The 24,863-nt window shown below is 42.4% G+C and overlaps 1 protein-coding gene across 2 annotated transcripts in view; it reads right to left on the bottom strand.

Moving 5' to 3' along the window:
- Positions 1-23,956, bottom strand: part of PCSK5 (proprotein convertase subtilisin/kexin type 5) — a gene marked incomplete at its 3' end in the record, with an annotated part of 393,680 nt that extends 369,724 nt beyond the window's left edge. For both annotated transcript variants that reach the window (XM_080912751.1, XM_080912752.1), the window contains exon 1: positions 23,703-23,956. In XM_080912751.1, the coding sequence (XP_080768877.1) occupies positions 23,703-23,900 (198 nt within the window). In that variant the 5' untranslated portion in view covers positions 23,901-23,956. The remainder of the gene's footprint in view (positions 1-23,702) is intronic.
- Between the last annotated feature and the right edge of the window lie 907 nt (positions 23,957-24,863).

Here is a 24,863-nt window from a genome sequence, read left to right as displayed (position 1 = left end):
ACTTTTATTTACTTATTATCTTCTTAACATTAAAAAAAAGTCTATTGACCTTTTAACTTAGCAGCTTGCTTGGTCATGAATATATATATGTGTATATATATATATATATATATATATATATATATATAATAAAAAGTGACCTCAAATAACCATTATGCATCTAAGTAAATGTTTGCATGTGTATACATGAAAGTCAGAAGTGAGGTTTAGGAAATGTATTTGGCCATTTAGATTGAGTTTTAAGTGTTTCTCTTTATCTTTCCTAAGCACTTACTGTTGACATAAAGGATAAACTCAGTACAGTATTTTAGAAAAAGAATCATTGCAGTGTTTATACATTTTTGCAGTTAACTGAAGACATATGCTTATCTACACAAAGTTTCATATCTAGAGAAATGAAGAAAAAGTTCACTTAATAGATATTAGGCTTTTAGAAGGCTTCCATGGGATTGGAGATAAATCCATGAACTGTTAATGTTCAAGACACTGGATTTCCAAATTGCATGCCCAGTGTAGATACAAGCAATTTAAATGAAGAACAGGACTTCTAACCTCAGCTATAACATGCCAAGATTCTGTAACTAAATTGTGAAACAGATTTAAAGCCTCAATAAACTATGGTGATAAAGACTTAGGGTGGAGACTGGTTCCTGCAGCTACAAGCGTTTACTCCCATTTCAAATGTATGGGGTTAAGTGGAATTCTCAGTGACTACATTAGCTATAGTGCCTTCTCTATTCTGTTACTTTAGTGGCTGTATTACAGACCTAGAAACAGAATGTACACTGCCTCCTATGATGGATGCAGCTCCATACCCTCCCTAGAACTTTCACCAACTACATGAGAAGCACTTCAAGTCTTTGAACTTGTGGACCTTAAGTCTGCAGTCACAGGTAAAAGGATCTCATGATAGCAAAAGGAAGCATGACATCTTCCTCCACCAAAATGAGCCTTCTGATATTTCCAGGAAAAAAGTCCAAGGGGTCAAGCAAGATGGGCATGTCTACAAGCATGTGAGTTTATGTGTAGATGCATTATTTTACTCATTTATTATTGTGTGTCTATGGTGTGTGTGGATTCATGTGTACAGGTCACAGGACAGTCTGAGTTCTAAGATTTGAACTAGGTTATCTGGCTTCTACGATGAGTGATTTTTACCTGCTGAACCATTTCAACAGAATGTAAATATGCATCCAACAAAGGATCAAAAGATTCAGAAAGACCCCTCAGTGTTTCTATTCATTATTCTTTGGGTCATTGTTGCTGCTGCTGTTTGTCTACTTTCTGTGCTTTAAGACAGTAAGCCAGGTTGTGTCAAACTGACCATGCAGCTGAGGATGACTCTGAACTTCTGATTTTCCTATCCCTACCTCCAAGGTGCTGGCATTGCAGGCCAACTGGAATATGTTTAATAAGGCATTTTCAGCACTCTTTTGTAATAAGCACTTCAACTATACTACAACTCAAGCCTGCAAAAGACCTGAGCAGTTTATTCCTCTTTTTCAGGTTCCATTCTCTACACTGTATAAGAAGAGTTTAGGTCAGTGATTCTCAAAATGTGGGTTGTTACCCCTCTGGCAAACCTTTATATCCAAAAATATTTCCATTACAATTTATAACAGTTATGAAGTAGCAACAAAATAATCTTATGGTTGGGGGACACCACTACATGAAGAACTGTATTAAAGGGTTGCACCATTAGGAAAGCTGAGAACCACTGGTCTAAGTAATATTACTGTTCTCAACTCTAAAATCTAAAGGAGTCTAATTACCCAAAGCTATTTGTACTTTAGGAGAATAGGGCTCCTCCAAAGTACAGACTTTGGAAAGTAGCATTCACTTCAAAACAAATAAATTACTATTAATTAAACAGACACACACATACACACACACACACACACACACACACACACACACACACAAACTTTCTTTCCAGTAGTATAACAACCCTATATCTATTGTGGTAGTTTGGGGGCAAAAGGCAATGACTTATTGGAATTACCAGCAATATCCAAGCAATAAATTTTATGGAACTAGGTCACACTGACATCTCAGAGCCCTTTATGATAATATTCAAGTCAATACATTTGGTTGAGTTAATAATTAGTTAAAATATATTACAACTCAGTATTGCACACAACCATTCCTGGTACACGATGATACAGTCAACTGCGACACAATTTGCTAATATTTTGCAACTCTAATTACTTACTCTACTTTTTTTGGACCTAATACTAATATTAAAAATCTCATTTAATAATAAATAGGAGGCCAGGTATGAGAGCTCACTCCCATAACCTCAACACTCAGGAGACGAGGGGAGGATTTGACATGGGAAACAGAGTGAATCCTAAACTACCCTGAGTAAAATAGACATTGTCAAAAATAAGAAATCTAGCAAACAACATCGCAGGATTCTTAAATAAGGTCTACATATGCAGAAGATTTAAACAGAAGGAAAAGTTTGTCTTAGGAATCAGAAGGGCTTGGAAAAGATTCCTGAGAGGTTTTGTCAGATGTCAAAAATGAATGAATGAATGAACGAATAAACAAATAAATAAATAAAATTTAAAAACCTTAATACTTAAATTTAAAAACCAAAATAAAACCATGCTATAGAGATGTCACTCATCTCCCCCTCCCCATCTGTTATGGAATAAAGAGGCAGACACCTCTGAGATACACACTGTAGATTTTCCTTCCTACTGAGATACATGAGATTAAAATTCTCAAATACACCCTGTGTTCCAGTCCAGCCAGGACACAAAACCATCATGCATAAGCTCACTGGGGCATAACAAATACACAACCTGGAGGGAACTGGTTTTCCAGGCTCTTTCTAAGGTCCCATATCCTAGGTAAAACTCTGAAGTTTTCTTATTGAGTTGCTGAATGAATAGGGCTGCTCAGCATCAACAATAGGTAAGTATAAATATGTGACACACAATATTGCCAGGTACTTACTCATGGTATTCTGTCTGCAGCTCTTTCCCATATCGAATACAAAAGACTGTAATTTTGCAGTGGCCAGACTATCTCACTACAAAATGCACTAGAGTTGAAAATCGGCTAATGATTCATGTGTTTGGGTGGTAAGAAAAGGAAGCAGAGTGCAAGGGAGGCAGAGGGGGCACAGCACACTGTTTCTGAGCATGAGTTGTGAATCATGGTCCTCTATCCTCTGCAGTGTTCAAAGACCCCGGGTGAACACTTGAGAGAACAGATGGTTTAATTCCGTATACACTGTGCTTTCCTACAGTATAACTTATGATAGAGTTCAGTTTACAAAATAGGCACAATAAGAGACATTTCAAGTTAATAATAATACAGATAAAGTTCATAACAATAATAAGAATACTTAAAATACTGTAAGTTCTTTAAAACTTGTGGAATTTTTTAGATTTAGACCAAAGCTGACCACAGGATAACTGAAACATCAGGAAGTAAAGAATTAGACAAAATAGGATGCTACAGGAAAAGCGTACCCAGCCAACCTCGGGGGTGTTTTTGAAGGCATGAAGTATTTTCTTACCATCACAAATGCGAATCAGAAGCCGGTTTTCAGTTCTATTGCTTTTTCTAATGAGGAGCAGCCATTTCTGACAGTGACTGCGACATTGGAACAAGGACCAGGGGAAAGAGGGTTAGGTGAGAAGAAGGCTAGTCACCAGAACACAGATGAGTATAATGAGGCAGTTCTGAAACAAACCTGTAGAAAACCGGGAAGAGCAAAATCCCGAGCAGGTCCTGTTGTGTGTTGCTCACAGAAAAGAAAGAAAAAATGTTCTCTAGGAAAAAAAGATCCCAATGGTGGAAGATTTCACAAACAAAACCCATTGTTCTACACACTAGACTCTGTGAGGATGCCAACTCCTTATGCTTTGTGCCTGTCGTAAACATTCTAAACAAGGACCTACTGAGCATCCTAAGGACCACTTTCCTCATGCACAGAAAACCAGAACCACTCTCAGTAACCTTTGCGCTACAGCTGAGAGCTTATTATAAGTGCTAATCTCTACGCACTCTGTCTACTGCATCTAGAGAATCTCAGATCTACTAAACCAGAATCAAAAGTCTCAGCATAATGGAAATGCACTAAAATGGGAAAATGAGGTTACACTTACATGATGGGTGTAACCCATTCATTTGCTTGACACCTGAAGTCATCATCTACCATACCTGTGCTCATTCTGGACCAATAGGAGTCTCCATCTTCATCTACTATAACTCCATGGCCCATGATCTTTGTTTCAGGTATACATGAGACTTATGCCTTACCCTCAACAGGTTTGGCTGTTTCTTTACTCACATTCTGTCATTGTTTGAAGGAAGATAGTCCCAGAGGCTCACAGCAAGTAGCATATTTGAAATAATTAGGACTTATGACCTTGGTGGAGTAGGTGTGGCCTTATTAGAGGAAGTGTGTCACTAGGGGAGGGCTTTGAGATTTTGAATGCTCCATCTATATCCAGAGTCATCACTTTCTCTTCCTTCTGCTCATCAGTCCAGAGGCAGAGCTCCCAGATACCTCTCCAGCACCATGCCTACCTGCTTGCCACCATGCTTCCTCCCATAATAACGGACTAAATTCTGGATTTTAAACCAGCACCAATTAAATGTTTTTCTTTTTAAGAGTTTCAGTGGCCATGGTGTTTATTCACAGCAATAAAATTCTAACTAAGACGTTCTGTATGAAATCTTCTTAATCAACTTATTGAAACTAAAGAGTTTTCCTAGATATCCCCTTTTCCTTGCTTTTGATTTATTTTCTCCCTTCCCTTATTAGTTTGGAGCTTCCTTCTTTCCTTCCTTTCAGCCTCCCACCTTTCCTTCCCCCTTTCCTTCCTCCCTCTCTTCTCTTTCTTTCCTCCCTCCTCCATTCTTTCCTTCCTTTCATTCCAAGATCTTATGTAGTTCAGGCTGGCCCTAAACTTCTGATTCTCTTGCCTCTACTTCCCAAGTTCTTAACCCACAGTACTGCACCAGTATCCCAGCTTCTTTTCCCTATTTTCTGTTCTTAGTACTTATAATCATCCAACACACCTTTGTCTGTCCAGTTAACTGTAGGACTGAAAAATCTGGACACAACAAGTCACATCTCCCCTTGCCAGGAGATGAAGCTTATTACCTCCAATTCTTGAAGTTTCAATTAGTACTATGACTTGCTTTGATCTATGGGATGCGTACAAACAAAACACAAACAGAAAATTGAAAGGGATTTGCATACTATGTAGCAATCCCTAAACAAATGAGAAAAGCCATCATAGGTTAGTGAGGCTCCACTGACCCACTAAATGCTAAATAATCAACCAATTAACTCACAGACCCCCCCAAAGAAAAAGGGGTTGTAATTTTGAGCCAAGGAGCTATGAGCAATTCCCAACTGCAGTGCTAGTTTGTGTCGATGCTATTTTTGCTAGTGTGTGTCCCTGCTAGTGTGCGTCACTTGGGATGGTCCTCAGCAGAGCATGGGTATTTAAAAACATTTTCAGTGAATGGAGAAAGACAGAATGCTGGCCAAGGGGAAAAGTCGAAGTGAAACCAGCACATAACTGCGGAACATTGCCCCCCACTCCAGGGGTAGAGAGTGACTGGTTGAAAAGCCTTTCAGGGTTCACTACTGAATTTAGCTTTCAGAGTTGTTTTTTGTTTTCCCTTGAACATATTAGTTTTTCAGTATTAGTAAAAGAGTATGGAGGTGTATGTTCACATACAGTATGCGCACTTCAGAAAACAAAACAAAACCCGAAAATCCATCAAGCCTCTCAATGCTCAGCTTGCCTTAGCGAGTCACGTGACCTTCGGGAGATTTTTTTTTTTTCCACATTATAAAGCACTCATGCTCCCCATTTTAAGTTACTCCAGTTTTTAGCAGATTGGAAATCGGCAAACGAAATCCTGCACCCTGCTCCAGCTCCGTCTTGCCAAAGAAGAAAAATCTGCTGCTTTGGACTCCATTCAACGGTTGGAGACTCGACTCGGGCCATCGCTTTCCCTATCTCAGATATTCCCTACTGTGTCTCCAGCACATAGATCAGCGGCTGAGATCCCACGGGCTGTGTAACCAGGCCTCCAACCAGGAGAACACAGCACACCCTGGGCAGGGACCACAGACTCAAGTGGAGTCTGCAGCAGTGGGTGCTACAGCTCTCCCGCCACAGTAACGTCTTAAAGGAGACACAAGCAGGCACTATGGACAAGCCGCAAGACTGCTCTGTCCCTGCTCAACAATCTTTCTTTTGAGCTGAAGTGTTGCAGAATGGCCCAGAATGACCAGGCTCTAATGATTCTCTAGCCACAGCCTCTCAAGGTGCTGGCACTACCAGAACAATTTCTTTAAAATATAAAATTAAAACAAAAATTATTTGATGGGGAATAATTAAAAGATAACTTGTAGCACAATAAATGCTTTCCTTCCCAGGAGTAGGGATAAAAAGAGCCCTAAAATTTTTGAACAGGTTTCAGTCCTGGACAGCTACCTTTGAACTCACACTCCAAATCTCAGTATAGTAAGCTGGTCTAAAAGCAACATATTAGAGAAACTGAGCTCCAGGATCTTTCAAGCTCCTTTTGGGAGTCCGAATCTCTAAACAAGGGAACCGAGAGTCCACATACCTACCTGCAAAGACCTAGCTATCTGCCCTTTGATTTTCTGGTTTGGAAAATTTGTTGTTGTTTGTGTAGATATTGGAACGTCCTCTAAAACTAGGGTTCTTGTACTAACCTCACCCCCTTCTATCACAGGTTTTTATCCTATACTGTGTACAAGACTGAGAAGGAAACCATTAAGATGGGGACTTTTGTATTAATCTATCAGGTTCCACTTCAACCGCAGATGACCCAGAACAATAAGCAATTTGAAACCACCAAGGTAATCTTTAGCTTGTCATTTGCCCACTGTGCACTAACTCCTTGTGAGACAACCCCCTCAAGAACCCAGACTAATGAACCATCTACCACCTGGATGTCTGCCAATCACCCAGACAGATGACCATCACCAGGAGTCACTCACTGACTGTTAATGAAGGGACATGTGTCACTTTTGTTCACATTTCACTTGTGCATATGTAACCTCAAAAATCCATAACTTCTCAAACCATGGGTAGCAATGGCTTGGGCCGTCTGTATGGCTCCCTGACTTGTCATCTGTCCAATGCAGAATACATTTCTGATGCCATTTTAACTGCTGAGCATTCTTCTAGGTGTCACATGGCATTTGAAGATGAACCAGACTGAAACCCAGTCATTAAAGGAATCACTGGCTGGACCAGATAGCTGGAGGATGAGGCAAGGGAATCACAAATTCAAGATCTGCCATGACTACAGAGTGGATTCAAGCCAGCCGGGGTTACTTATTGAGATTCTGTCTCAAAATAAAAAGTAAAAAAGAAATTAAAACACGAAGGATAAGCTGCTTGCTTGATAAATGCTGGAGATTCTACCCCACAGATAATTTTAGCCATGTGACTGACCCTTGCAAAGAGGCAGAATCTGAGCCTGACAGTTTTCAGACGCTGAAAATGGACATGGTGTTCCAATTGCAAGGAAGAACAAAAGAGGGTGATTGGAGCTCTGAGCAACGAATGTCCAGGAGAGGTGAAGACAGTGGGATCCGATAAGGTTTCCAGGAGTCTCAACAAAGGACAGAAGTCTTTGCACTGAGATGCATCATGTTAGAGGAAGAGATTGCTCGAGTCTTAAGTCACCCATACCATGAAAAAATTCATTCTCATCTTTCATAAAACCCAGGAAGTCCTTCATTTTCCCTTCCATGTGCCTGAGCCTGAGGGCCTGGTCATTTGAGGCTTGGATCCAACAGTCCTAGATAGGTCAAATGGGGAAACCCATCTCTTTTGAGAGATTGGCTTCTGTCCATGTCACTCAACCAAGAGAATGTTCTTTCTGTAATTAAAGGGAGTTAACTCCCAATGAATGTTTGTTCTATTTGTCTCGAGTTTGTTTCCTATCTCCCAGGATATTTCAGAAGCCACTCCTTACGGTCTAAGCTACAGGGCTAATTTATGTCTGTTTGTTCTGGAGTCTGCAATCCAATCCTCCCTCTCATGAAGATTTAACTTCAGAGTTCTGGCTTTCCAAAACAACCAATCCGGCTTGGCCCTGTCCTGTGTCTATGGCCATCAGAAGGTTTCACTGCTATCTTCCAGAAAGCTTCGAGGACCTTTAATATTCTGGATCTGCCTTTTTTTCCCCATTGCATTGCCTCTATGCAGACAGTAGATCTGCCTGTGACCTGGAACTGTTTTTTTACCTCTGGCCTATTCTTTGATGGGAAGGCTCTATGCTTTTTTTTTTTTTTCACTGTCCCAGCAGACACAAGGCTTCCATAGGCATATTCAGGGCAGTTATCACAGCCAGCAGCCTCTTGGTGCTCACAGGTATCCATGGAGAAGCCAGCCTGTACCCAAGATGAACTGGAACCTGGCTCGCACAGTGGCTACTGTCATTCTGAGTACTTCAGTGATCACACAAATAATGTTAAGAGTCAAAAATCAGAATGATCTCAAGGACAATGCCAAGGTCAGAAACAGTAAGAGATAAGTGTTGGCTATCATTAATTATTTTAACTCACCCCTTTATAAAGCATATTATATTCTGACCAACCTTTCTCGTTGGCTGTGCTATAAACATTTTAGAAACGTTCCCTAGTGCTCAGATTTACTTTATACAAAGAGCACATGTCTGCAATTTAACTAATATATTGACTGTTTCCAGGGAGTGAGACACCATGCAGCACGCTATAAAATAGCGTAATAATTAGGTCCACTCCCCTGAGAGAGAAACCAAGGAATTAAAACCCAACTGCACTAAATCCCAAAAGAAAAAGCACAGTAGGGATGGATATGTTGAAAAGCTCACAGGGATTTTGCCTCTATGTTGAGTTTAGCTGTACTTCCAGGACAGATAATGAAGTGATTTTTAAGATGACATAGGATTTCAAAGAGCAATGGTCATGTGATCATTCTAATCAAAAAGCCAGGTACAGAAGCAGGAAAGCGTGGAAAACATCTAGGGAACAATGCTCAGTTAGGCTCTCTTAAAAGCCAGAGTAGGAAGCAAGATGGTGCAGGTATTGCAAGACAAGTGGGAAGAAAGGCACTTATCGTCATGTATCAGATACCAAAAGTCCTGGTGACTTCAGAACAGAGAAGGACTAACAGTAATCTCAAGCTCCACCATAGCTTTCTCATTACATTAATGGCCTCCTTCTTGGGGAATTTGTGTATGCACATCCTCCATATTGAGCTCATTTCCCTGCAGACAGCCTTGTGGATGGCTCCTTCTTAACATCCAGGTATCTAATTCACTGTTTCCTCCTGCATGAACCTCTCTGGATTTTGTCCCAAAGTTGTTCATTCTCTCTGCCTCACGTTTTAATCTACTAAAGTGCGTGCTTCCTAACAGTACTTACAAGTTATTTACTTAGGTTACTAATGTGTACATTTTGCCTTCTCCAATTCTAAGATAAACTTAACGAGAACAAGCAAATGTAGGAGTATTATGCTTACCAGAATGGTTGCCAAACAGGTATCTATTGATTATCCCCAGGGCTTTATAGATAGATGGCATCCATCACACACTTTACTCAAAGTAGATTGTTCTTGTTGGGTATATTTTTGTCAACCTAGACATACCTGGGAAGGGTGAATTTAAATTTAGAAAAAGCCCCTATCAGATCGACTTATCGGCAAGTCTGCAATGAATTTTCTTGTTTAATGATGAATATAGAAGTATCCTGCCCACTGTGGGCAGTCCAATCCCTAGACAGGTGGTCCTGAGTTGTACAAAAAGTAGGTTGACTTAACCATAAGAAGCAGGCCAGTAAGCAGTGTTCATCTATGGTTTCTACCTCAGCTCCTGCCTCCACACTCCTGCTGTGACTTCCCATAATAATGGAGTGTGATGTGAGAAGTATAAAACGACATAAATGCTTTCCATGCCAAGTGGCTTTTGGACACTGGGTTTTATCACAGGTATAGATGCATTAACTAAGACACATTGTCCAGTGGTTTGTCCAGAGATTGAAAAGGGAAATCCCACTAAAATGGCATAGTGTCAAAAGGCTTAAATCCCACCACTTGGTAGGTAGAGTTAGGAGAAGCATACTTCAGGGTCATTCTTGGTCTACAGAGTGTTTGAGGTCAGTCTAGAATATCTGACTCTTCCTTAGAAAACAGAGAAAGGACATAACAATGAATTAAATGACATTTTGGTGAGCATTCCTCATCAACTCTTCCCTTCTGCCTCAACAGATTTGTAAATGTGAATTTTGCATAAACAGAATAATTTGACTGTTTCATTTAGCATAACACTTTCAAGGTTCCTGTAACAAATCCTAAGCAGTCTATATATTTTTCCTAGAAAGCACTTGCAATTACTTCCATCCCCAACACATATGTACACAACATGCACTCGTACATGCGCGCGCGCACACACACACACACACACACACATTATCATTTAGTGCACCTAGAATAAATAAATAGTCTCAATGATAAGAGATTGAAGAGAGCAAACGACTGGATAGTTCAGATTAAAAACACACCGAAAGTCACTTACAAAACTTTGAAAATGGCTACATAGCTCTGTTAATCCTCCCATTTTCTTAGTCATTACTCAGAAAGAAAGAAAGAAAGAAAGAAAGAAAGAAAGAAAGAAAGAAAGAAAGAAAGGAAGGAAGGAAGGAAGGAAGGAAGGAAGGAAGGAAGAAAGAAAGAAAAGAAAAGAAAAGAAAAGAAAAGAAAAGAAAAGAAAAGAAAAGAAAAGGAAAGGAAAGCATAACTTTCTTATTTTCAGTCAGTCTTTTAGCTATGGCTGACATCTAAGCATGTTTTCTACCCTCCAGGCTTTAGGAAGTTCTCCACCTTCCATTATCCTGGAGCTTGCCGCCACAAGGCAGCTTCTGATCTTCTGATCTCCACTGCTGAGCATCTCAGCCTCACTCAGAAGGTAGGAACTGCCTGCTCTCTCCTGTGTCTACAGGTTCTCCCCCAAGGCTCCCCTGTGCACACTGTACAACTCCAACGATCTACAGCTTTCCTGGCCCTTCTGTTTTCTTCCAAACTCTTATTAAAAAAAAAAAAAAAACAAAACTGTCTTTGAGCTTCCCCTGAGTCCATTTTTAAATTCTTATATTAACAAAACTAAACCCAAAGAGGGAACTTTAATTTGTCAGTAATCCAGGGTGCTCAAAGAAGGGACTCCTAAACATTCCAGTCAACAGCATCATAAGCAAGCAGTACTCTTCTAATTTTGAGTTATGGATGTTTGACTACGATGTTAAAGGCTCTGGCATTATCTCCTCCCCCACCCCACACACTATTCTAACTTGTGTGCTTGACCAAGTTTTCTTTTCATTGAATAATTTCAATTGGAGAAAACAAGATGCAAGTCTGGAAACATCAATACGGAGAAAATGCAATATTTTCACAGCTGTAACTGTCTCAGTATAGGAAGAATACCAAATCTTTTATCTATGAATATTATTACAAAAGAATCAGCTTTACCAATAAGTTTTTCCTTCAGTTTCAAAGCTCTCTAACCTCTAACACACACACACACACACACACACCCACACACACACACACACACACACACACACACACACACACACACACACACACTGAGAGAAAGAGAAAAGATGAGTGAGAAAAGGAGAGAGGGAGAGATACAGAGACAGACCAACAGACAATAGGAGACAAAGGGAGAGGGGAAGGGGGACAGAGAGAGGGAGGGAGGGAGGGAGGAAGAGGGAAGAAGAGGGAGAGAGAGAGAGAGAGAGAGAGAGAGAGAGAGAGCGCTTGGCTTACTGGAATGCTGGGAAAACCATCAAGAAAAGGCCTGCTTTTAATAAATCTGATTTCAATGCTGGCATGGTATCCAAAATGTAATTTTCCAAAGAGAGAATTAAACACTCAGATAATGCACAGAAAATTACACTAGGAACTTAATGCTTCCTTTGTAATTCTAACTCTAAATTAACATACATATTAACATACAAATGCAAACAAGATTAACCTATTGTATAGAGCCATCTTAACATGCTATATTGCTGATCTTTTTGTTTCCTAAGCATGTGGATTGGATGTTCACAGCAGTGTGTGACATTCCTCCCTTACACCTTGTTTTGATGTTACACATTACCCATCTGACATGAATAAAAACAGGTTTTGTATTATAAACAGGACACCCTATTAATAAATCTAAAATCCATATCTTGCAGGCAGTAAAACTTAGGACAAGAATACATTAAGCAATATGTTCAGAACTCTGCTTCACCATGCTACACTAAATATATGGGGCAGGCTATATGACATATGACTAAATTGTAATTATTTATCTTAATCCAGAACTGGATAGCAAGCTATGTGATTACCTAAGCTGTAGTAAAAAAAAAAAAAAAATTATAACATGGCACTTTAAAGCTGGTGTGATAGAATAGGCCTGATCAGCAGTCCCTACATGGGAGTCAGACACAGGAGGATCGCTATGCGTTTGAGTCAGTCTAGACTCCATAAAGAGAAGCAGGGAATCCTGGACTCTATTGTAAGACCCTCAAAACCAAATGTGCTATTGTTCCTGTTTCCAAATTGAACCTGTCCTTTCTGAAGGAAAGAATTGGAATCATAAGAGCCAGGAAAATGGTGAAACTCACAAGACTCAGGAAACTATCAGAGTTTACAAGATTTACAAAGCCTTTCCCCAAGCAGTAAGTAATCTATCAGAGAGAAGACTCTTTAGTCTGCAAGCTGTACAGGGAGCTCCAGGAGTCCAGTTTTCTTGAGTGCTCGCCCATGCTTAGATGAGTTTTTTTGGTGATGCAGCTGCCTTTGAGTCATTTGTACTTCTGCATATAACCCCTCACTTATGTTGCTATAAGAAACCGCAATAAATGTATTAATCAAATAAAAGACATTAAAACAGAAGAGTGTCTTTGGTTCGTCACGTGTGCCCTACCTGGGATCAAGAGAAATTGGTTCCCAGCTCCCTGGGAAAGTCATACACCAATAGAAAAGAAAAATCAACTTTATGTATTATTTCTAGTGTCCATGGTTTCTTCTATAGTCAGTGCTCAATGCAATTCTCAGTTTTTTAAGTCAAATAAAAGGGGAAAACCCACACACATTGGGAGTTGAAATCAATCACCTATGTGTCTGTCTTTATCCCTTAAGTTGGCACAGGACCTGCAGTGCAAACAGCACACAGAAGCGGGAAGCAGAGATAATGTCTACATTTATCCAAGGAGAATTGAAATGTGAGGCAAACTCCACGTCTATCAGCACAGTGGGTCCACCAGCCCAAATCACTTCAATCCCCATCTGATAACCCTTCCCAGTCTCTACGCCTCAGCTTACTGACCCCTTCTTACCTGCGGCTCTCAGCTGTTTCATCTCTGGCCACCCACCTATGCCACACCTTGGACCTTATTATCAATCAGAGCTGTTACAGGAAGAAGCTCATGAAAGCCCTCTGGGATGGGGCATATGCATATAGTAGCCCATGTTTATAATCTCCTCTCTAGAGAGTCAGAAGCAAGATTACTCCAAGATCCAGGCCAGGCAGGATATATGGAGACTCCCTTTCAAATAAGTAGCAGCAAGAAAACCCCTTGCGAGTGGCACTAATCATTGTTTTATTGAATTAGCCATCCATTTTTATTTTGAATTTACAGCCCTATGCCCACCCTACTCCTGAGTCCCTACCAGTTGCCTCTCCATCGAGAACCTGTTCAGTCATTTCAAAACAGTGTTCTTGTGTTCAGGGACTAGGTCCCTACTTCCCAGAGTCCCTTTTTGCCTTCCCTCTAACCTGGCAAATTCCACCCCGCTGATATGAAGGACAAAATGATACAAAACTAATCAATGATTCATTTCTTTTAATTGTCTGCTTAATCGATAGCTACTGAGCCATAAGTGCAAGCAACAAGTAACCATGCTGCTATTTGAAAACTCATTTTAAAGTGGCTTATCTTTTTTTTATGAATTTTCTAAAAGTATTTCAAACATGAGAGCTTTTAGACATCCCTTCTATAGTCCCCACTACTCGCTCGGTAGGAACCCTTCACCTGTTCAGGGTCTGATGCTATCCTGACCACTCTACACATTACTTCCTTCCCATCACAACATGAACACGTGTGGTTTTCCAATCACTTTGATTCCTGTAAGAATTCAGATGCACCGTCACCTCTCTCTCTTTCTTCAATGTATCCTTCTACTCAGCTCTTTGTGCCTCTGGTCTAACATGTCCACTCTTCTATGCTTTGTGCTAGGGACAGAAATGTAAATGGAGCACTGAACTGTATCCAAAGAGCTCACTGGCTAGTAGAAGAATAAAGGTCTAAGTGTGTGTGTGTGTACCACACACACATGGTGGTGATTATTTCCTTTCTAATCTCCAACATGTTTGAAAAGTGACAACATTCATAAAAAGAAATTAGTAGACTGAAATGTGTTAATGAAGCCTAAGACAACTTAAAGGATTAAGTGGTGTTCCTTATTTATTAATCAATGTAACCTATGTTGGTGCTATGTTAATTAATCCTCACAGCAATTCTGTGAGAAGGAAATGATTTTTATCTCCTTTTACACATGAAGAGATGGAGGCAGAGAAAGATAGTCACTTAGAAGTGATGGAATTAGGGTTCAAAGATGTTTGACCCTAGGTCTATGTCGTAATTACAGTATCTTGGTGAGAAAAAGATGGAAAGAGAGGACAGAGAGATAGAAAACACAGCAGAAGTGCAGATACTGACTTTGTAGTTGCTCTGCATGGAATCACGACCTGACTCCATCCCAATATGAAATAGAACTGGCTAAGAACTCTACTCAGTCCCACCCTGTTGGCTTCTCCCATAGCACACCTCACTGCTGTGGACCCACCCAGTGGACATATCCCTTCTTTTGGGACCTCTTAGAAAGCACCTCCCTACTCTGCCTTCTCTTCGCCCATTGCCTTTCTCCTTTGCTTCCTGACTGAGGGCATTTCTCCACCTTTCTTTCACAGTCCCCCTTTCTCTAGCCACGTGTCATCCCTCAATAATTCATGTTCACAGTGCACTTCCTACAAACTTCCACAGTTCATGTGGAGGTGAAGAAAGGGTAAAATCTCCCTGCAGAGATCTTTACTTCTTTCCTGGGCTAAATACTCTCCCACCCATCAGAAAGGAAATTTCATTGTGCCTGCCCTTTTCTATATTGCTGATGATCTCAATCATGTGCACAATCTGAATGGGCGTGGGGAAGCAAGCCATTGAGCAAGAGAGGAGAAAGATGGGTACCATGAATAAGAAGAAAGGAAATGATGTGCAGAAGTCAAGAGGAGTAGATGATGAAAGACTTAGAGATTGATGGACCACAGGAACACTAAAGGAATAATATACAGTATTTATTGTTTACTGAAAACTGTAAGCCAGAAGACTAGATTTTAGGTACTCCTGTTAAAAAATAAGTAGGCTGAAGAGACGCCTCAGAGGGTAATAGTATGTATGGGTCTTGCAGATAACCCAAGTTCAATTCCCAGCAGCCATGTTGGGCAGCTGTCAATGATCTGTCACTTCAGCTCCAGATAAATTTGATGCTTCTGCCTACTGAAGGCCAGCATAGCCACAAAGGCACCAGCAGACACGTTTTCATTTTAAAATTCAAAAACACAAAATTTTAAAAATAAAACATTTTTAATAAATAAACACACACACACACACACACACACACACACACACACACACACACACACATCTACCAGAACACGATACTATACACACTAAAACTGATGCTAAACAAAATTCTTTTAAAACTACGGTTTAATCTATATCTCCCTAATAGTGCTCCCACAGATTGTTCGAATGGTACAGACGACCCCCCGTTCTTCAGGACCTGAGGCTATCGCTGCAGCTCTCCCTCAAGCTATACTTTCACTCAGTCACCCAAACCTACTGAATGTACTTCCTTAGGAGCTTCCACAGCTTTCCAGTTGTATTATTAGCAATAACCTTTATCTTCATCTGCTTCCTCTGCTTCATTATGAATACTCCCCAAGCATGACTGAGCCATACTAACTGGGTAGGTAGGTCTCCATTTACTGAATAACTAGTAAAGATCCCTAGTCCTAGAAAACATTTCACTATCTGTAGACCTGGAGAGAGTCACTGTTGAAGCAGCACGTGCTGTATTCTCTTCCCATGGAACTTGGTATAATTAATCATATTATACACAGTGAACACACGATAACTAATCCTCCCTGGTGATGTGTGTTGGAGCTAGCCTAAGCATTATGGCATTATGCAGTCTTATCAATAGTGGGGTCATCCCCCGACCCACATCTGTTTTCTCTTACTCTAGTAATAGAATTTCACTTTCCTTTGGGGAACTGTCCCTCCCCAAATGTTGGATTGCCAGCTCAGATCAACATTTCACTCGCTCCAAAGCTGAACATGTGGCTCAAGATGACCCATAAACCACTATCCTTTGCACAAATAACTGGCCCAAACATAGGGTACGTGACCCCATTCAATGGTCAGAACACACTATCTTCCTTTGGGGGGTTTAATGTCACTGCTGGGTAAAAGAATTACTAAGACGCACATGACCTTTGAGGTTTTGTGGAAACCATTTGCCTGAGAGTCAAACTAACATGGAAGTGGAGAGTCACAGACCTTAGCATCCCCTCTGGCTTTGGAGCTAGACAAGTCCACAATAAGTCCTGCAAACAAGACAAAACAAAACAAATCCAAACTTGGCTGTTCAGCATTCACAAATCTTCCCCTGAAGTAGGCACATAAATGCCTACAAATTGACTGGGAGTCACACATACCAACATGCCTTAGGTAAACCTCTGCCTGAACTGTGAACCCTACTAACTAAGATTAAATTCATGAATGTTTCTGTAATAGAACAAAAATCATTGTAATTAATGGATGTAAGTTTAGCTTGGGACAGGTTTTTTTATTTAAAGGAAGAGTATAAACCACATATATTCTGTAAAAAAGAAAAAAAAAGTCACCTGCTGTTTTCAGAACTCTTCAATGAGACAGGTAGAACTGGGGTGGAGAGGGGGATCAGAAGGGAGTGTACCTTTGTGAAGGCAACTGGAGGGGGAGGGGGAATGGGAGCAGGGCTGGTAAAGGGATAACATCTGAAATGTAAATACAGAGTATCTAACTGCTTCAACTGATGTCCCCATGTGCCCATGTGCTTGACATTGTATATTTAAGTGACATTTAAGTGGCAGGAGTTGGGTTCTGGATACCTGTCCCTGAGATGGTTCCCTCTGTGTTCTTCATAGGCCTCCACTGTTTCATGGTTTACTTCTCCACGCTTATTTAATGCACATTCACAGAGGAGTTAAATTGAGAAGCTGGTATTTTGATTTTGCAGCCCCTATACTCTATGTAATTGGTAAACACAAGGCTTGTCCAACCCGGGCACTGGAAGGCTTAGCTGCTAGCAGATCAGGTTTTTAAAAAAGAATAGACCACATCAATTCTGAAAAAAAAAAAAAAAAAAAAAAAAGTCACCTGTTGTTTTGAGCCTTAAGCTCAAAACTGTGTTCATGGCTCTTGGGGAAAAGTTTAGGTAACCCTCAGTATCCTCTTAGAGAAATCAGACACAATGCTGGCTATTCTTCCATTTGTCTCCAGGTATATCCCAAAGGAAAATCACAACAGTTCCACTCACCCAAAGCTCCAGTCACTACAATGTCCACTTATTTTCCTTTGAGCAGAACTTGTCACTTTCCAGTGTCCTTAAAGAACATAAAAAGCTTTTCGTGCATTATTTTAGCCAAATATCCATCTTTCCTATCAGGACTTCTAATTTTAGCAGCCCCCCCCAACAGTGGTGCCCTATTTTAAAAATAAGGAGTAGAGAGAGGGTCAGGTTAGTTAGCAAAAGAAAACACACACGCACGCACACTCTTACTCCTGTATCCTTCCTGTTCTCATTTTTCTCCTAGGACTCACTCAAATCTGCATGTTTATTGATATTAATTGCTCTCTTCGATACTCTCAGGTGTAGAATTTGTACTATGGAAACTAATGAAAACACTACACAGTAATTTGACTCTTAACTATGTGCAACGTTTATTTTTATAAAAGCAAAAATAGACAAATACATAAACACCACTGTGTGCCTGTATCTTCTAGCATGCACAAATGTCTGTAGGCACTCGTTTAAATCACACAGGAAGCCAAAGTCAACTTGTCTCTGAACTATCCTGAATGAGCTGAGTAATGTGGTCGCAAGACAAAAGGATCCCTGGAGATGATTCTGCATTGGGGAGAGTCCAGGCTCTGCCTCACAGAATTTGAACCAATAACACAAATATCCCTCCCATCCCAAGGGGTGTTTCTGGGTCAGGACTCCCTTTTCCTGAACATTTTCCCAGTATACTATGATGCTTTTCTGGCTGACCTTTCAAGTTAAAAACTCTGGAAACAAGTCCATGAAATATTGTGATAAGGAAAATTCAGTGGCTTTGGGGCTCACAAGAGGGGGGAAAAAAGGAAAGAGAGAGAGAGAAAAAAAAAACAATTTTCAAAAGTTTAAACAGAACTCCAAAGGACTCATATAAGCCATTCTTTGCCTATGAGGTTAATACAGCAGATACACGGGAGCGAATACACACACACACACACACACACACACACACACACACACACACACCATCATCATCATCACACCATGGCCTTTGAGGGTTTTTTTCAGTCAAGGTTTCCCAGCTCTGGTTCAATCTCATCATAAGAAACAGGCATGTGAAAGCAGCTAGACAAGGCAGGACTAAGGTTCTTGGGTGTGAAAAGCCGTGGAAGGCCAGAAGTATCACCTAGGGACCAAAGTAGAATTAACCATCCATATACTCCTGTTCACCAAATGCCTACATACAGATGTACTAGGGGAACACAGTCCACTTGAGTAGAGCTGATCAAGCTAGCCACACCCCCTATTTCTATGCTATCTGTGAACACCCAGAACTCCCTCTTCAACATTCATCAGGACTTAAGAATCCTATTACTCACAGATCAGAATTAATCAGGAAATCAGGCAGCTTCAAGACAACTTTGGTTCTTCCTGTTTAAGGTAATTTCCTGCTTACCTGAAAAGTCAGCCAACTTTACCTCTATAAATAACATTCATTTTTAACATTTGAATTCAAGTAGGATTTAACATAATGTGCTAAGGTAAAGCTCTTTATTATATAATTATTCTTCAGATATTTTTCAGTTTTAAAGAGTGTGTCAAGTAGCCCAGGCTGGGCTCAAATTCATTATGTAGCTCAGGATGACCTTGAACTTCCAACCCATGCACCATAATGCCCAACTTAAGTGGTTCTGGGAACTGACCTCAGCTCTTAGCACAGTATTAACAACTGAGCTACTTCCTTAGTTCTTGTTCTTTACATATTGTCCTTTCCTTCCTTCCATCTTGAGCAAGCTTAGCTTCTATTTAAGGCTAATTAAAGATTAATCAGAGAAGGTGCTGCTGTCCAGGGAGATCAATCTCAAATGATCAGATGAAATATAAAATCATTCTCCCCATGTTCAAAACTCCCTTAACTTAGCCAGGACAAAATTCACTTTTCTGATACCTACATTTTGTAACTTTCATTTAAAAATGTCTTTCTTTCACCATACCTAAATTACACTTATGTCTTGCTTATTTCAACATTCCTCCCCTGGTTCGAATCCAACAAACCCTTAACTACAGGCCTGTGTGCTGAGGTGAGGGTGGCATAGTTAACTCACTCTGTTATCTACAGATCTATCACTTTACAGATGAAGGCACAGGGCTGCCATTAAATTCAGTGACTCTCAGCCGTACAGCCTTGCTTTTGGTTTCTGCAGTTTTCACACCCTTCTGTTCTCTGACATGGCCTCCTGTAACGCAACTCCCCAGGATACCTTCCATTTGGCTTTATCCTTGTGGAGACTTGCTCTAGACGTGCCATGCCTGCTGGTAAGTGAAACTATGGTTGATAACCTCACTCTTGAAATTGATGATTGTAGGCAATTTACAGAAGGATAAATACAGCAAGTGCCCATTGCAAACCAACTCTTCACAAGAGACCTTCTCCCTGGAGTGAAATAACCAGAGTATGTCCTCTCTATACAGATTTGTTCTACCTACAATTGGTAATATGTATCTGATGTTACTCCCTTACAGGTCAGTTCCCTAACCAGTATACTGTTAGCCCATAAACTCAGAGAATAAAGGCTTCTTCTTTCTCAACCAAGCAGGCCAACAGCTATGCATATCTCCCACCCTGAGGCATCTTAATATATGGCAGCTGTTCTCAAACTTCCTAATGCTGTGACCCTTTAATACAGTTCCTCCTGCTGTGGTGATCCCTGACTATGAATCATTTTCATCACTACTTCATAAATATCATTTTGCTACGGTTATGAATCATAATGTAAATGTCTGGTATTTCTGATGGTCGGAAGTGACCCCAGTGAAAGGGTGGCTGGACTCCCCAAAAGGGTCTGTGACCCATAAATTGAGAACCACTGTAATAGGGGCTGGCATTTCCAGATAATCCAAGGGTTCCCAGTCAGGGCTCAGCTTATCAACCATCAGCATCATACAACTGACATAGCAAAGAAAACTTGATATAGGCTAACAAATTAGCAGCCACTAACAATGTTAGGGCTAGACATCACTTCAGAACCATTCATAAAATAGAAATAGGTTATGAAAGCCAAGAAAGCATAATGCTATCTCCAAAACCACATGGAAGACAATCCTCAACACTGATCCCTTCTAGAAGTCCTTTGTGCTTGTCTGTTTGATTGCTTCTCCTGTTCCTCTGAACATCCTGTCTTTTCGCAACAGAAAAGAGAACCTCTTAGGCTTTTCTGCAGAAATCTCCAAGCTAGAAATCTTACCTTTAAATGCTATCATGCCACTGCATTTATATTCTTTCTAATAAGGCAGTCAACATTGTAGCTTTAGAGTGGTGAAAATTCACTACCTTACTACCTACAGTAACATAGTGGACACACACACACACACACACACACACACACACACACAGAGAGAGAGAGAGACAGAGACAGAGACAGACAGAGACAGAGAAACAGAGATGGAGAAAGAGAGTTTTTATTCCAACTTGTAACACATGTGACAATACCCCCAATCCTCAGCACAACTGGGTAAAAAAAAAAAAAAAAGGTGAAAACATTCCAGAGACATTTGCAAATTATTTACTGCCCTAAGCTGAACCACATCTGGTTTATTGCTGGGAAGAAAGAATAACAAAAGGATTCTAAAGTGTTAAAAGGTCAGTAGGTAAAGGATGAATAAGATAAGAAATACCTTCTGCCCTCCCAGTGCCATGATCTTCCACACAGGAACTCAATTCACCACGCCTATGTCTCAACCAAAGCTTATGCCCCTTTGATCTGCAGGGAAATGTTTTACACTGTACAATAGCAGGTCTTTTACACCAGTTATTTCATTGGCTCAGTGGTCCGCTGTAACTACTGGCAGGGCTGTATGTCCACAGCGGGGTTGTAAAAAAACTACACTAACTAGTATTTCCTGTTATCTATACATAAACTTTCGTAGTATTCTTCTTAACATGAAAAGCTGTGGACCCTCACTATAAAGGCTTTTGTAAAAAGTCAGTAGAACTATAGGACTCTAACATGTTTGCTTGTTTAAAGTAGATGAGAGAGCAGCTCTCCCTTCTAAGGAGAGGCTCTTGGATCCTGCTATCTAAACACTATTCTGAGTCCAAAGGACAGGAGTCCCTCTCCACCCTTGCAAGTTAAGAACCATCCTAGTAGCAACAAATCCAGGTCCTTCTAAACTAAACATTTGTGAACCATGCCTGGATATTTGCTCCCATTGTACTGAACTACCCAATCAGAATTCAGGGGGATGGGGTTTTACTTGTTCCTTCTGCACATTCAAAGGAAGGATTCCCTAATCTGCAAGATGCACAGAAGAGCCAGCCGGAACCAGAATCTTAGGTCCCCACTGTAGCTTTGTGTTTGGGGATCAGCCTACTGTCCCAATTTCCCAATTTTCTTTTATATCAAATGTGTACACCAAGGTTGTTTCTGAAATTAAGAAACAAGTGTGATTTTTAAGAACTGAGCTTCCCTATTACAGCTGACATAGAAGCTGCTTAATGCTGGCTGAACTGAAAATGTCCCCTGAAAGATCTGAGATGTGCTCTTGTCCCCTTGGCACCACTGAGGTATATTCAGTGCTCAACTGTAAAATGACCCGGAATGGACTCCCTGTATCTTTCACAGAGGAGACCAACAGAACTCCAAGGGGCAATTCTCCTGCAGGTGACTGGCACTCTGGCAACAAAATCTGGCTAGGTGCCCTAAATTCTTTAGGGGACCAAGGGAAGGGTGAGGAATAGGACATAAACCATGCCCCTTGCCCTGGTCTCAGCCCTCACTGTACTGGCTTCTCTGGAATAAACCCTCCCTACAGGAGAGAGGGTAAAAAGCAAGACCTTGCCTGCCCTCTTGTCCTCTGAACCCTCACAGCTGCTCCCCAGCTTATTTCTAGAAAGGGACATCAGCACCTGAGCTCTGCTGCTGACAGCTTCCCCATGGTGGCCTGAGCAGGGTGAAAACTGTCCAACAGTCCTGCCATCCCAGGCTTGGAGTTCAAAAGAAATCGTTCTCGGAAACCATCTGTGCCCTCCTGCTTCTTCAGCATTAACGGGCACCTTCCTGCCCCATAGCCTTGAAGCACCAAATGTGAACGCCCCCAAACACCCGCCCTAGTCTCCTCAGAGCCTGCAGGACTACCTCCTTGGAACAGTTCTAAAGAGGTCCTTAGGAGGGACATTTAAAGGAGCCCTCTCCAGTCCCGTTCCTGGTAGGACATGGGAAAGAGCATGAAATGCAGGCCACTTAGGCCAAAATACAAATCGGTGGCACTGCCAAAGGTCCCATACAAACGTATTGGCATTTCCTTCAACATGGCAAATTCTAAGAAAACCCACCAACAGCACCTCGTCAAAATATTCCTGCCACAAGCCACAAGAGTACCCCAGGTTCTAGCCAGGAGAAGGTTCCCAAGTTCCCAGCCGCTTTCAGTGTCTCCCGGGTCCCACCCCACCCAGCTCCGGGGGGCAACATTTGGATCCTGGCCAAAGGAGGCAGCAGCCAGGACCCAGGACCCCCTTAAATCTGTGTGTCCCTCACAATGTCCCGCCCCTTTCCTCTCTCCCCACCACCTCCCGTCCAGGCGCCGCACTCCAAGCTCTCCAGAGCCCAGCAGATCCGCGGACCAAGAGGTTAATCCAGGCTTTTCTCTCCCAGTTAGAACCAGGGGCGGTCTCGCTCCTTGGCCTTCCAAAGGTCTCAACCTTCTCTGCCACAGCCACTCGCAGGGGTATTTCCTCAAGCTAAATGGCGCTTCTGGACTTTCCAGGTCCAAAGGTCCAGGCGAGTCTGAGCCTGCCCAAGGGCATTCCATATTTTTCACAGACCCTACCTGTCCCACATCGCTTGTAAAAACAAATTAAACAGGGATCCCAGCAACTTCTGGACATATGTGCAACTGTGCAAGGAGCGCGCAGCCCGGAGCATCGCCCTAGAGTTCGGGCCGCTGCTGCAGAAGCACATCTGGAAAAGGGGGAGGGGTCGAAGCCGAGGGAACAAGAAGCCCCCAGAAGACTAGCTTCTGGGTGCCGAGCCTGTGCCACCGGGGGTTGGTTACCTGTCCTATGTTGATGAATCCGTACTTGCTGGCTATGCGGTCTGCCTCTGCGAAGCCGCCGGCGATCTTCACTGCCCAGTGGTTGGTGTAGACGCGCGTCCGGCACACTGGAAGCAGACAGCCGGCGAGTAGTGCCAGCACGCACAGCAGGTCCCGCCGATCTGGGCGGCAGCAGCGGTTCCCCCAGCCCCAGTCCATGATCCCGGTGCTTCGCCGCCTTCGCCCGCCCGCTGGCTCGTGCGCTAAGCGGCGCGCACAACTAACTTCTCCGGCCTGGGCCGGCCGGGCGCGCAGCCTGGAGCGGTCTGTAGGAGGCAGAGAGCCCGGGAGCGGAGCAGAGCTGCGAGCCCCTCGCAGGCTCTTAGACCATCCCTGGGGCAGCGGGCACCGGGGTGACGGGCTCTGGGCCGGCGGGGAGGTGAGCAATCGCTCTCCGGATGGCACGGGAAGCGGCGGAGTGGGACGGGCGCCTCCGCCGCGGGCTCTCCCGGCTCCGCTCTGGGACTCTTCGTTTGCCTCTTGCTCCTCTCCCGCCCCGGAGTGCCGCGGAGACGACCGGCCGGAGCGCAGGCAGCGGCCGGGTGTCCCCTCTGCTGAACCCGGCTCCCAGTGCTCGCTCGCCCTCTCGCTGCGCTCCCTCTGGCTCTGAGCAGCGCGCGGGGACTGTGAGTGGCGACGGCAGCAGCGCCCGCTCCGCATAAATGACTCCCCCGCCCCCCCCATCACCCCTCCTTTCCCCACATCTCCCTCCTCCTCTACTCCTCCGCCCTCACGAGCAGGGGCCTCAGCCAGGCGCCACCCAGGTCCTAGCGCCTCCCAGTTCTCCCTGCTGTAACCTCAGGGGTCGGGGCGGCAAAGGCCAGTCTCCCCAAAGGGCTAAAAGGAAAATGCCTCCAGGCTCTTGATTTCTATCCTTTTTATTCCGCCAGGCTGGATTTGAATTAATTTTCCGTTACTCTGGAAAGCCTCAGATCTACATGCTAATGAGAGGGAAGTATGGCAAAGATTCATTCATCCTGGATCTAAATGGCCTGGACTAAGCATTTTAAAGTCACTCTTGTCTCAATTACCAAACAACTCGAGATTTTCACTTCGCTAATTCTTTATGCTTTTCGGCAACCATTTATCTTGCGCATTCTGCTCCCCGGAGAAGCTGCCACA

This window comes from Micromys minutus (assembly GCF_963924665.1).
Source record: "Micromys minutus genome assembly, chromosome: 2".
Taxonomy (NCBI): Eukaryota; Metazoa; Chordata; class Mammalia; order Rodentia; family Muridae; genus Micromys; species Micromys minutus.
The sequence above is the reverse complement of the archived record's forward strand: the minus strand, read 5'-3'. Positions and strand labels throughout refer to the sequence as shown.